General features: G+C 30.9%; 1 protein-coding gene across 4 annotated transcripts in view; it reads left to right on the forward strand.

The window, feature by feature from the left end:
* TMEM135 (transmembrane protein 135) overlaps positions 1-12,933 on the forward strand; it is a 247,629-nt gene that overhangs the window by 68,782 nt on the left and 165,914 nt on the right. For 3 of the 4 annotated variants that reach the window (XM_023532485.1, XM_011363273.2, XM_023532484.1), the window contains exons 3-4: positions 1,359-1,451; positions 8,591-8,624. The exons of the other annotated variant lie outside the window; for it this stretch is intronic. In XM_023532485.1, the coding sequence (XP_023388253.1) occupies positions 1,359-1,451; positions 8,591-8,624 (127 nt within the window). The remainder of the gene's footprint in view (positions 1-1,358; positions 1,452-8,590; positions 8,625-12,933) is intronic. 4 annotated transcript variants of the gene reach the window in all.

A 12,933-nucleotide genomic window follows, 5' to 3' on the forward strand; every position in this document is an offset into this window, starting at 1 on the left:
AAAGCAGTTAGTTGTCCATGATATAGGTTAAGTCCGTCTGCAGTGAACAGACTTCAAAGGGATTATAAAATGCTCGTGTTTGTATATAAAACAGTGAGTTAACTTCCGGCACATCCTACAGATGAAACTTTTGATTCTTATTTAGTCCTATATACATTGCCTATGTGATGTGCTTCATTCAATATAGACAGTTAGAATTCAGTTTCATTAAATATTTTACTTTTTATCTTTTTCCCCACTGATTGTTGAAAACCCAAACTAGTGTTTTTTTTAAATCTATCAAGTTTAAAATAATAACTTCACCTTATCATCGTATTAGTGTTATCCAATTAGTGTTGCCCAAAGTTCTGCAGGTGTAGTTTAACCGCAATTAAAAATATAATTTCCAGATTTCTTTTACAGATTTTTTTCCCCTAAAACATTGATATTTATGAACTTTTAGATTGTGCAGAAAATAATTGATAAGGTTTATACTATTGAGTAAATCATGCCTTTAAATTGACTTGAAAATCTATCTAAGAAACTGTATCATGTGGTCTCTGGAAAGTTTCTAACGTGTTAAAATTCTAGTTATAATTAGGTTTTAAAAAAGTATGTAGATATGTAATTTAAAACTATCAAATACTTTATTAAGTACTGTAAGAAGTTATCAAGAGTTGTAGAAGCAAAGAGGGAGAGACATTTGTTGATTATTATGTGTTAAAAATAGTAATAACGGTAATAATTGAAATAATAGTTAACATTTTCTCAGTATTTTCTACGTGCTGTGCATGCTGCTGGGAAATATCTCATGTAGTCCTCACAAGAACTATCTGAGATAGGTAATTTATTATTCCCATTTGATAGATAGGAAGACTGAGAACATTAAGGGTTTTTGTATAGTGAGCAATGTTGAATTCAGGGAATGTCTGAATGAATATAACTGACTAAATTATTGGAAGGAGAACTACCTATTAGTTTGCTGCTGTGGCAGCCTGAATGAGAGATGGTGAGGGACTAAACTAAGGCTGGGGACAGTATGTTGGAGAGGAATTTGAGAGATTAATTACACATGGAAAAATTTAGGGGAATGATTTAATATATGGGATAAGGGAGAAGGAGAAGCCAAGGATGTCTCCAAGTGTCACACATGGATGGATAGGTAGTTGTTGATGCCACTAACCTAGGAAAATAGAGGGTAGAGAATAAGTTCATGAGGATAGGAGGCAGAGAAAATGAGTGTGGTTTTAGACATGTTGAATTTGGGGTGCTGTGGGATATTTAGAGAAGAGGGTGGAGTGAGAAAGGGAATTTCTATTTGTAATAATTGAAATGACCAACTAGAAGTTTCATACAAACATTCCAAATTTGAATTTCAGGAAGATACTTGGAAAATTCTACTTATGGAGTCCTGGCTTTGGTGCCGCTCTGCCAGCATCTTATGTGGCCATTCTAATTGAAAGAAAAAGCAGGTAAATTTTTACATATCTACATATTTAAAAGAACTGCCTGCCATGCCAACTAGGAAAAAATTGTTTTTAACTTACTGTTTATTGTCCAGGTATGAGAAATATTTCTACATATATTTTTAGTCTTGCAGATATTTGATGGAAAATTTAATTTTGTACTAGTATTATTTTTATGCTTATTAAACTTAAAAATATAAAGATTGACATTATAGAGCAATAAAATCCATTAGTCTTTGTTTACTAAAAAATTAGCGCGTTCTTTAATGTGCTTAACTAAAATATGACACATACAAACCCTAGTAAAGATCTTCTCCATAACCACAGTACCATTATCACACCTCAGGAAATTAACAATAGTTTTTTCTTTCAATCTTTTTAAGTTTATTAGGGTGATATTGGTTAATAAAATGATATAGGTTTCAAGTGTACAACTCTATATCATCTATAAATAATACATCATCTATAAATTGCATTATGTGTTCACTGCCCAAAGTCAAACCTGACAGTAGTTTTTTCTGTTATCATCTGGATCTATAATTTGCTTCAGGCTCATTGAGTGACCTTTGTTAAATCAATTATTATTTTTAAGGCATCTTCTTGTTCAAAAAAGTATTTTCATTTTTATTCAACCTGAAAATATTCCATATGAAATATGAAATAATAAGATTTCTATAAAATGCTACAAACTATTATGTAAAATTTTTAGTCAGGTAAATAATTGAAATTAAAGCTTTTGTTTAAAATAATTTTTGCCATCTCATGAATAATTATTGCTGACAACTGCTTTGATTCTATCTTTATCCCAGATTATCAAGATGGGGTCATGTATTAATCAAGTTAAGGTCATCTTTCAGTTTATGAAGATATTTTTTATAATCATTGATTCTCTTGTAAGACTATAGATCTTATCAGGTAACCAAATATTTACTTAAATCACCTGAAGCCACTTTTAATATATTCTTATAAATGTAATTTAAATTTTCACGGTTCTATGATTATATCACAATGCTTTTGGATTATTAAAATTCTAAGATCGAAGGACTGGTTTATATGACCAAAGCATAATCAAGTCAGCATTGCTAGAAACATAGGTTACCCCACTTGAGAGGACAGTACAGATTAGTGGTTAAGAGTATGGATTCTGGAGGTATACTACTGGCTTAGGACACTGGTTTTGCCACTTACTGTGTGACTTCTATGACTTATTCCTTACCTGAAAAATGGATAGTGATAATCTATTAATTTAGTCATTCAGAGAATTCAGTGAGTCAATATTTGTAAAAGTACTTAGAACAGTGCTTGACACATAGTGTTAAATGTTAGGTATTCGTATTATTCTTTGCCTGTAAGTCATGAAAAGTTCTTCTGGGAATTATAACTTACTGACCATTTTAAAATTATGAATATTGGTTTCAAATATATGATTTCAAAATGTTACTCATGCATGAAAATTTAAGAATGCTTTAAACCAAGTTTGCAATGATTTATTTATTTTTAGCACTTGAATAAGATAGTATTTTTGATGTTACTTGCTTTTTGAAGTTATATTTTGGGTTGATGTATTAGTCTAGGTCTTATTTTTATAATGTCAGTTTTAAAAAAATGAAAGTTTTCTTTGAAGATCAACATTTATTTAAACACAATATTGTATTATCGATGTTAAATACAATATTGTGTTATTGATGTTAAACACAATATTGTGTTATTGATGTTAAGCACAATATTGTGTTATTGATGTTAAAATATACAATATGGGTGTACACACATATACTCATATGCAAAGATATGATGGAAATATATATACGCACACTTAAGTGAAGCTTTCTGTTAATAAATATCTTTATATTCGTTTAACTTTATTTCTTTTCTATTTTTTTCTCCTCTCCAAATGACCCAATTTATTTACCCATCCATCCATCCATTTATCCATTTATCCATCCATCCATCCATCCATCCATCCATCCATCCATCCATCCATATCCATCCATCTATCTATCTTTCCCAGTCTCCTTCCCTCCCTTTAGAATTAAGCAAGCTTTGCCAGCTATCTCCTGACACCTTATAAGACTACAGTTTACTTAAATCTTAATCGCATCACTGTGGGGTTCTGAGAAAGCTTTGAAGTTGTTTCCAAGGCTGCTTAAAAAAATTTGTGCCACAAAGAACTCTGATCACAGTAACTCAGCAGGAAGCATTAGTAACATCTAGTTGATCCCTAGGTGGGCTGTTAAGAACTAGTCTTCTCTTTCTTTTTCTAGGAAGTGCTTTGTTTGTGGTTCAGAAAGAAGTTGTTCTGATGGATTTTGTTTTGTAGAATTGCTGATGGAATTTGCTTTGATTTTTAGTATTAGTTTAGATAAATTACAACTGCAGGGTGCTCAAACATGGACATGTAATAAAATATCAAAAATTGCATGTGTATTCTAAGCAGACTCATGGGTTGAGTTGTTAAATTTCACAGTTTTAGTTATGAAACTCCTAAACAGATATGACCAAAATGAATGAACTATACATGAATAAAAGAATACCATGAATTTTGTTTATAAATTCTTGGCATCTTCAAGTTTAAGTGTCATGTTATCTTCACAGGAAGTAAATTAAATTATCTTGCAGTCTTCTGTATTATCTACTATATATAGTAGATTAGGATCTTGCTGTAGACTGGAAGTTTATCTTATCCATTCCTATACCTGAATGAAGTATTTTTATACTCCTGTAAAACATTCTGACAGATGAAAATCTATTATACTTTGAAAGACTTTCTAAGATGATTAAATAGTGTCTCTTAGTAAACCATTATAATATATAGGAATGTTTACTTTGTTTTTCTTTAATCTCTAATTTCTCCTCACCTGTAGAATACACACACACACACACACACACACACACACACACAGACACACAGACACACACACATTATATATATATATATATAATTAGAATTTAGGAGTTACACCATTCCTTCTGTATGTCTTAGTGACCTTAGTCATGATGTATGTTACATACAGTGCCCTTCAAAAGTTTGAGGTTACCTAAAAAGATATATATATTAAAGTTTCCAGAAAAAAAGCATATTGCTCATCTAATTAGATACAGTAATGTCATTAAAAGATAATAATACTTAGAATTTCATCAGATTAGGAAGAAACCTTTTAGTCTACTTAGATGTTAAAAAAATTTAATTATTTTAATATTTTCCCATAGGATTAATAATACTCTGATTATCAGAGTTAGTTCCTAATGATACTCTGATTATCAGAGTTAGTAGCTATGGTTCTTAATACTTTTTTTAGGCAGTGCGCCTTGATGTACATTAAATTTTTTATGCAAATTTAAGAGATTCACCTCCTTCCCTCGCCAAAAAAAAAAAAAAAAAAAAAGAGAAGGAGCATTATCTGTGGTTTAGAGACGTATTTGACCAACTTTAGAATGTTTATTCACTGAGCTTCACCAGTCTTTTAACCTAGTGATTCTCAGCAGAATGGGAATATTTGTGTCTCAGAATCTCTTGTGAAATTTAGAAAATTATTGTTCTTCTTGGCCCTAGACCTCCCTCCTCTTTACGCCTAGGCTATCTTTTGTTCTAATTGGCACCTCCCCCTTCCCTATCACTATTGTAGTAGTGTTTTAACATGTAATTTGGTTTCTAGAGGGAATTTACTTACTAGGAAGGAAGTGACCTGTTCGTCTTCAGACTTAGTCTAGATATAGTCAATTGTTAAATAATAAGACAACATTTAATTACCATATCAGTTTCTCATGATAATGAACATCTCAGGAGAAGTGATAAAACAAATCACTGTTTTGATGTTTTGCCCCTACCAAATTGTTGTTGGAATCAAGGCAAAGACACTGCACCAGGGAAACATACCATAAAGTCTGTCTATGAAATCCAACATGTTGTGCCCTTCACAGATATTGTCCTCTCATTCTTGGGGCTATTAGTTCTGGGTTGGAATTCAGATAAAGCTGGGAAGGAAGTAACCTTTCTTGTTATTTAGGAATGATAAATTGAAATGAGATCAGAATAGGACATAGTTTAACAACAGTACATCCTCTGCTTTTTCCCAGTAGTAAGAGTATTTCAAGGCTTTATTCATCCTTAGCTCTTAAGCATAGAAGCCTATTAGAACACCATATTAAATTAGTCAGTGAATTGTAGAATTTAAAGGAAATTCAGTAAAGATTTTCTGCTGTAGAAGCAGTGCATTAGAAAGAACACGAAACTGGAGATGAACTGACTCCTAATTCCAATTTGTCTTTTTGCTACTTTTATATTTTGAAGGAAACCACTCTCTGATTCTTGATTTTTCACAGAGTGAGGATATTATTATCTGTGTTACACTTTATAGGACTATTGAGAGAATAAAATTTGATTACACACTGTAATCTAGTGAAAGCTTGAAATGCTTGCCACAGCATAGTCAGTAAGTTGAGTGACAAGGAGTTGGACAAGGAAAGTAGCTTTATTCTGAAAGCCAGTAAGCACAGAAGGTGGTGGACTGTTGTCCTAAAGAATTCTCTTGATAAAGTACAAAATTCAGGTTTCTTTTATTTCAGGAGAAAGGAGAAAACAGGAGGAGTTTGAGGTCAGGGGGTGATTGATGTCTGCAGACATCTGCAAGTCAGCAAGGGTCCAAGGGGGATGGTGAAACTTCTTTGCTTCTGGTCAACAAACTCTGGTTGCTGTGGTCTCAGTCATGAGGTTCCTATAAATCTTTTGATAAACAATGGTTATTTTTGTACATACCTTACTTATCTCCTTGGGGAGATAGTTTTGAGCACGGAAATTATTTCAGTAATTCCTAGGCTACTGGTTAGATTCCTTTAATAATTAGCATATCTATGTGCAGGACTAAGCAAAAGTTGCTAATCCTCATGCTGTGGGAACTGGGCAGGTTCAAGCAAGATGGAGTCAGAAAGACTATTTTATTCTATTACAAAAGTATTGATTTTACTTTATAAATTGTTAAATTTTATGCAAATGTAAGATAATCTCATCACATCTTTACTTCCTAATATATTGGTATAATTAATTGACCCTCTCTCTAGTTGCTATCTTTTGTGGTTGGATTTCTATAATATGTGTCTATAATATATTCCTTTTTAAAAGGCTAAGCTCCTAGTAACACCTTGTTTAGTAATTCTACGATTTGTTTAATGAAAATTAGATGCCAGGTACTATTGAAGATTTGTGAAATGTAAAGGTAAACAAGATAATATATACCCGTAGTTAAAAATAAAATGTTATGTTATCAGACAAATGGAAGCTAGCAATGAAACTGTTGCTGTTGAATATTAGAGATTACCGTTGAATATTAGAGACAGTTAGATTAGTAGAACAAATGTTTTTAAAGATAGCATCATATATTAGTTCACATCATAATGAAATGTATTATCAGTCATTACCACCAAAATTACAGAAATATTTTGGTTTTATAATTAAGAATATTATTTTTTTTGTTATATGTAATCAGCTTTTGGTATAAGATTAGGTATCGCTTGAGGAGGATTTAACTTTTTTCTGCAGTGTGACTCTTGGATGTTGATTTTACCCTAATTTTTCTTTACATAATTTATTTAAAATAAGTATTATTAGAACATCTTTGATTTAGAATTTGGTAGGAATTGATAAGATTGGTAAAGATTAGTAAGACCAATTTCATTTCACATGTACAAATCATAGAAGAACTAAAAGGGACCTTGCAGATCATCTTATTAATGATTTTTAAATTCTTTTTTAGAGGAGCAATAGAATTCTGTTATTCTAAGGAGGTGTATTAGGTCCTGCTGAGGAGGGACATTGCCTGGGTGGGAGGGGTGTGGCTCAGTGGCTTTGCCTAGACCTCCTTCTCCTTTCAACCAGAGTAGGTCCAATATTATGTTTTATATATTGGTGATAAATGGAAGTTTTTTTCTTTAAATAGTTTTTATATTTAAAAATGTAAGTTAGATAACTAGTCTTGTTCCTTTATTTTAATGACATAATTACAGAGTACCAGAAAATTAAACTTAACTGGAACCCTAATTTTGTAACTTCACTTCAGTGTTATTCAGTTAAATCATACTGCCTCCATGTGGTTTTAATAATGTTAAAACCTTATTAAACCGTTTTACATGATGAACAATCCAGACTGTGTATGACTCAATCTGACATCAAAATTTCATTGACAATGTTAATATCAAGACCTGGAAAATTAATATTCGTTTTATATACAAAGTACTTTTTTTTTGACTACTAAAAATGTTTGTAATTGAAACTCAAATAAGTTTTTATAATTTTCAGAGTTTGTTATTTGAACTCTGCCCTTAAACTCTTGAACCGTTAGAACAGCTCTTTCCTAGAAGATAGGATGTGCTTCATTCATAAGCTAAAGTGATTAAAGGCATAAAATTATCCTTATCTTGGAGTTTCTACCTGAATTCTCTTTAAATAAATCTGGTTAATTGTGCAATTTTTATGTAAGGCGAGTGTTTATAGAACTTTTATTTGTCCTTTGGCATTAGAAAGTTCACTTACTCCCTGATTTCTCACTTAACAATGAGGGTAAAACCAGGGTGATTTAGTATGCTTTGTAATGACATCTAATTAACAGTTGCATTGTGCATGAAACAAATAGAAGACCTGATTTTGTAGTGAATAAATTTACATTTAGTTAGAATTGTTCTGGCCTTGACTTTTTGACAAGATGAATTCATTAGGATTCTTTATTAAATTTACAATTCTCAAAATAAACAGACTAATAGCAAATTTTACCACTCTTCCTATTAATAAATAATAATAAAATTAGTAATATTTAAAATTGTGATATAATTGACATATAGTGTTAATTTCAGGAGTACAACATTTGATATTGATTTGATATTGCCATATATTGTGAAATGATCACCATAATCAGTCTAGTTAACAATTACTAGGCAATGGTAATTTTAAAGGATTTAAATTAATGACCACTAAATAGGATAACTTAGAATCTATTTAGATCCAATTATTAAGGTGCTGAAAATTTAGTTTAGCATAATCTATCCCTTTTTCTCAACTCCTGATATTTATTTTGATAGATTTCTCAAAAATGATAAAGCTGCTATTAAGTCAAATTGATGCTTAATCTCACTCTATCTCTTTTTAAAATTATTTTCAGGAGAGGGCTTCTCACAATTTATATGGCTAATTTGGTAAGTAAATTTTTTTTTTAACTTTTGAGGTTTTCCATGTGTTTTTTAATCTTTTTTTTTTTTTAAATCAAATTTCCTTAAAAAGGAAAGGAAAGCTACTTAAATTTGAGAATAATTTGTGTCTGTGTTTTAAAGGACAGACTTTAATGTTTAGAAGAGCCTTGATGTCATCTGATTTGTTCCTGTCATGTATGACTGAATTTCACTTAGTTCAAGGGGAAGGTGATTCATTTCTCTGTGCCTTTTATGATTTTTTTTTTAAAGGGTAGATGTTCATCTTTGGTAGGATCTATATCTATCTACAAACAGTTTATTTAATGATATAATTAGCTAGAATCCTAAATTTCTAAGTTTACGGAAGTGAAATTAATGTTAACTAGTCTGATATTCTTTATAGTAAATGTATAATCAACATAATTTTCATTGCTAAGTTCACATTTTAAAAACATATTAAAATATTTCAAAGTTATTTAGAATTGAAAGGCAACACTGAAAAATTCACTTAAAATATAATTATTTATCTAAGGGTAAATTCTCAAATTCTGTAACAAGGGAATGTAGTGCAGAGTTATATTTACCAACTTATTTCAGTTATAAACTATTTAATTTTGCTCCATACTTACCATGTGTTGGTTACTGTGCAATATGCTGGTAGGCGACATAGAGACAGTCCTTGTGCTTATGGAGTTGCTGTCTAATGGAGAAGTCACAATAGATATAATATTTGAAAAGAATGGAAATATGAATTTTAAGTTGCCATGGGAACCATAATAGTAGTACCAAACTGTTCTGGGTGCTGTTCTTCTTATTTTTTAAAACAATTTAAATATATTGTGCTTTCATATTAGAATGGATTTGAGTTTTAAGGTATTTTTTATCTTTTAGCTATACACATGCTTTTCTATACTACTACATGTTATATACTTTAATACCTAAATACTGTGTATATCTCTACACATACCTTTAAATTCTAAGTAAACTTTCACAGACTGTAAATTCCTGGAGAGGAGATCTTTGGCTTTGGTATAATCAATGCCCTTAAAATTCTGTATTTTTTTAGATTAAACTTTTTATTTTGGAGTAATTATAGATTTATATGCAGTTGTAAGAAATAATTGAGAGATCTCATGTTCTCTACTCCCAGTTTCCCCCAATAGTCATATCTTCAAACTACAGTAGTATCAAAATTGGGATATTTATATTGCTATTTACTGTAGTCAAGGTAGAGAACATTTCCTTCACCACTGGAATCCTTTGTGCTCCCTTTTTCTAACTACATCCAATTCTCTCTTCCTCTTACCACCTCTCTCCCCACTTAACCTCTGGCAACCACTCATCTATTCTTTATTCTTATAATTCTGTAATTTCTGTAGTCATTTTAAGAATGGTGTATAAGTAGAATCATAGTATATATTTGTAGTTAGTTGTTTTTTACTCAGCATATTTCTAAAGCTGTTACACATATCACTAGTTCATTCCTTTTTATTACTGAGTAGTGTTGTTCTCTATTAATTTGTTTAGCTGTTTACCCATTGAAGGACATCTGGCTGTTTTCCAGTTTTTGGTTATTACAAATAAAGCTGCTATAAAATATTCATGTGCAGGTTTTTTGTGAACACGAATTTTCATTTCTCTAGGATAAATGCCCAAGAGTGCAATTGCCAGGTCATATGGTAGTTGCTGTTTGGTTTTTAAAGAAACTATTGAACTATTTTCCAGAGTGGCTGTACCATGCTGTTTTGATAGTGTTTCCAGTCTAGAATATTGCTTTGAATATCTAGTTCTTTCTAAATGGGAGACTTTTTTTGGGGGGTGGGGTGGTGAGGTGGGGTGGAGCATTTGTCTATTAAGTAGATTTGTACTTTCTGTCCAGATGACTAAATTTCAATATTAGAAAAGTTTTTCGGAAAATGCAAAATATAATTTTTTAAAAATCCTTTGTAAGCCAGTTAAAAAGGATCTATAATTCAGAAATTTAATGAGATCAAAACCTTTACAGATAGATTTTCTATGTCTGAAAGAAAGTGAATCTGTTATTCTGGATACTAATGATAATCTAATAAGCTTCATCTTCCCTTTATCTAAATAAAGCCTTTTATTTATACTATTACCATATAACTATTACTGTAGTAACAGGGTGTTGGTTCAGACTAAGTAAGAATTTAAATATTTTCAGAGAGATTGAATTTAGCCTTATGAAGTAACTTGGTTCTATAACTTTATTATGTTGCTTACTAGACTAAAATGAAATTGTTGGTTTATAGCAACAACATAATTTCTAAATGTTGGGAGGTTTTATCTTTAAAAAAATATTTATTGGTTTTAGTTATGTGTTTCTGATTTGGAATGTATAGAAAAGCATAAAGAAGAAAGTAAAAAATCTTCTGTAATTTTACCGTGTAGTAATTACTAACATTTTAGTATTTATTTTTTTATTCCCTTCCTCCTAAATACACAAACATAAATGTACATTCACATTACACATTGTAAACTCATTTAAAAAAAATTGGGGCATATTGTTTTGTGACATCTTTTGTTACTATGCCATATAGTTTTTTATTGCTCACGATAATTATTTTTCGGAGAGTCTACTCCTTCCTTTTCTCTTGCATCTTGGTTATGTCTTTATTACAAATTAGTTTTATACATACATACATTTATTCAGCTCCATTCAAAATGTTGGAAGGTAGTGAAATAATAACTGTTCGGTTAATAATACTATAGTGTTGTTAGTTTTGGCTGTGACAGTTACCCATTTATTACATTGCTTTGCTTTTGAATGAATACATGATAGAGGAATATACAGAACTGGCTCTATATTATTTTTATCATCTTTGTCTTTATTTTTATCAGTAAACATTTATTGAGTACAAAACACTGCTAGGTATTGGGCACGAGTATAAACCATAATTTATGCTTGAAATTAGTTGAGGAGCAATATATATCTAGATCTGGATTTAAAATGAAAAAGTAGTTAATAGTCCAAGAGAATGTATTCATGTCAAACATGTGGTTAGACAGTATAGTCACTAGAACTTTAGAAAAGAGAGTTAGCTTTTGGATGGGGCAATTAGGGAAGGTTTTTTGAATTGCATGGGACTTGAACCTTGAAGAAAAGAGAGAAATTGGAGGCATCTTAGAGATGTGTTATTGGTGACCACCAGAAAAAATTCTTGCCTTTCTAAGAATTGGCAAGTTGGGACTAAGGTTTAGGAACAGAAAAAAGATAAGAAATATTTATTGAGCGTCTACTGTCTTAAATACTGTAGGTGAATTTTGAGTTACCAAAATAAACAGGGGATCATCTGCTTCTTAGGACTACAAACTTTATTGGGGGAGAGAACTGTGTAAACCAATGGGAGTAAACCTCGTCTTTTTTTTTTAGCATTGATATTGGTCTCGAAACAAAACAGTACAGTGTTTGTATTATATAATTGTGAATATAAATTTTGCTAGTTGTGTTTGTGTTAGTGTTGTAGGAAGCAGGTGAAGAACTATATCCCCTAAATAACAGACATGTCTGTTAACGCTTTTGTTATTTTAAAAAGGTCTTCCCTTAGGCTACCTTATAGTTACTCTTATTACTTATGACTATCTTTCAGTAAGCCCTGTTTAAGTATCAGTTATTAGACCAATGGTTTATAGCCTTAATGATTAACTAGCAGCTTTAAAAATTACAAACTAAGGCAGCTGAATTAATACCCATCTGAAAATATTGTGGTTTTTTTTTGTTACATGTTAGCATATTTTAGAAGGAAAAGTGTACAGTTTTGAAACTAGTATAGTTTTTTAGTATTTTTGGATTGATAGAGAATAAGTTGCTAAGGGGCAAAATGTATAAAAGGTATATAGAAAATATATGAAATAAAGAATTAAATATTTTCTCTGGCTTCTGCTCAGGATATGGCTATAAAATGATGGAAACGTTTTCCTGGGGCTAATATGCCAGAAACAATTACCCACAAGAACACCAGCTGCTAGGATTCAACTTTGCCACAGTATGATTTAAAAGAGAACACATAAAAGTTTGTGTTGTGTGATTTTCCTTTATTATGTTGGTTATGACGATGACCGAGGATTCCAGTCTTTCAAAATTCATCATATGATGCTAACAGTTATTTAAATGTGATGTCAAGTGTAGTTCATTTATGTTTAGTTTAATTATAATTTATGACATTTAAAAGTCTTTCTATGTAAGTCCTTCTGAAAACTTATTTCTAGTTTCATTTATGCCATCAAGCATTCATTATGCCATCATGTGTTTTAAAATTCGTAAACATATCTAGTAGGTTTGTCTCTAGCATTCGTT

This window comes from Pteropus vampyrus, unplaced genomic scaffold, assembly GCF_000151845.1.
Source record: "Pteropus vampyrus isolate Shadow unplaced genomic scaffold, Pvam_2.0 Scaffold84, whole genome shotgun sequence".
Lineage (NCBI taxonomy): Eukaryota > Metazoa > Chordata > Mammalia > Chiroptera > Pteropodidae > Pteropus > Pteropus vampyrus.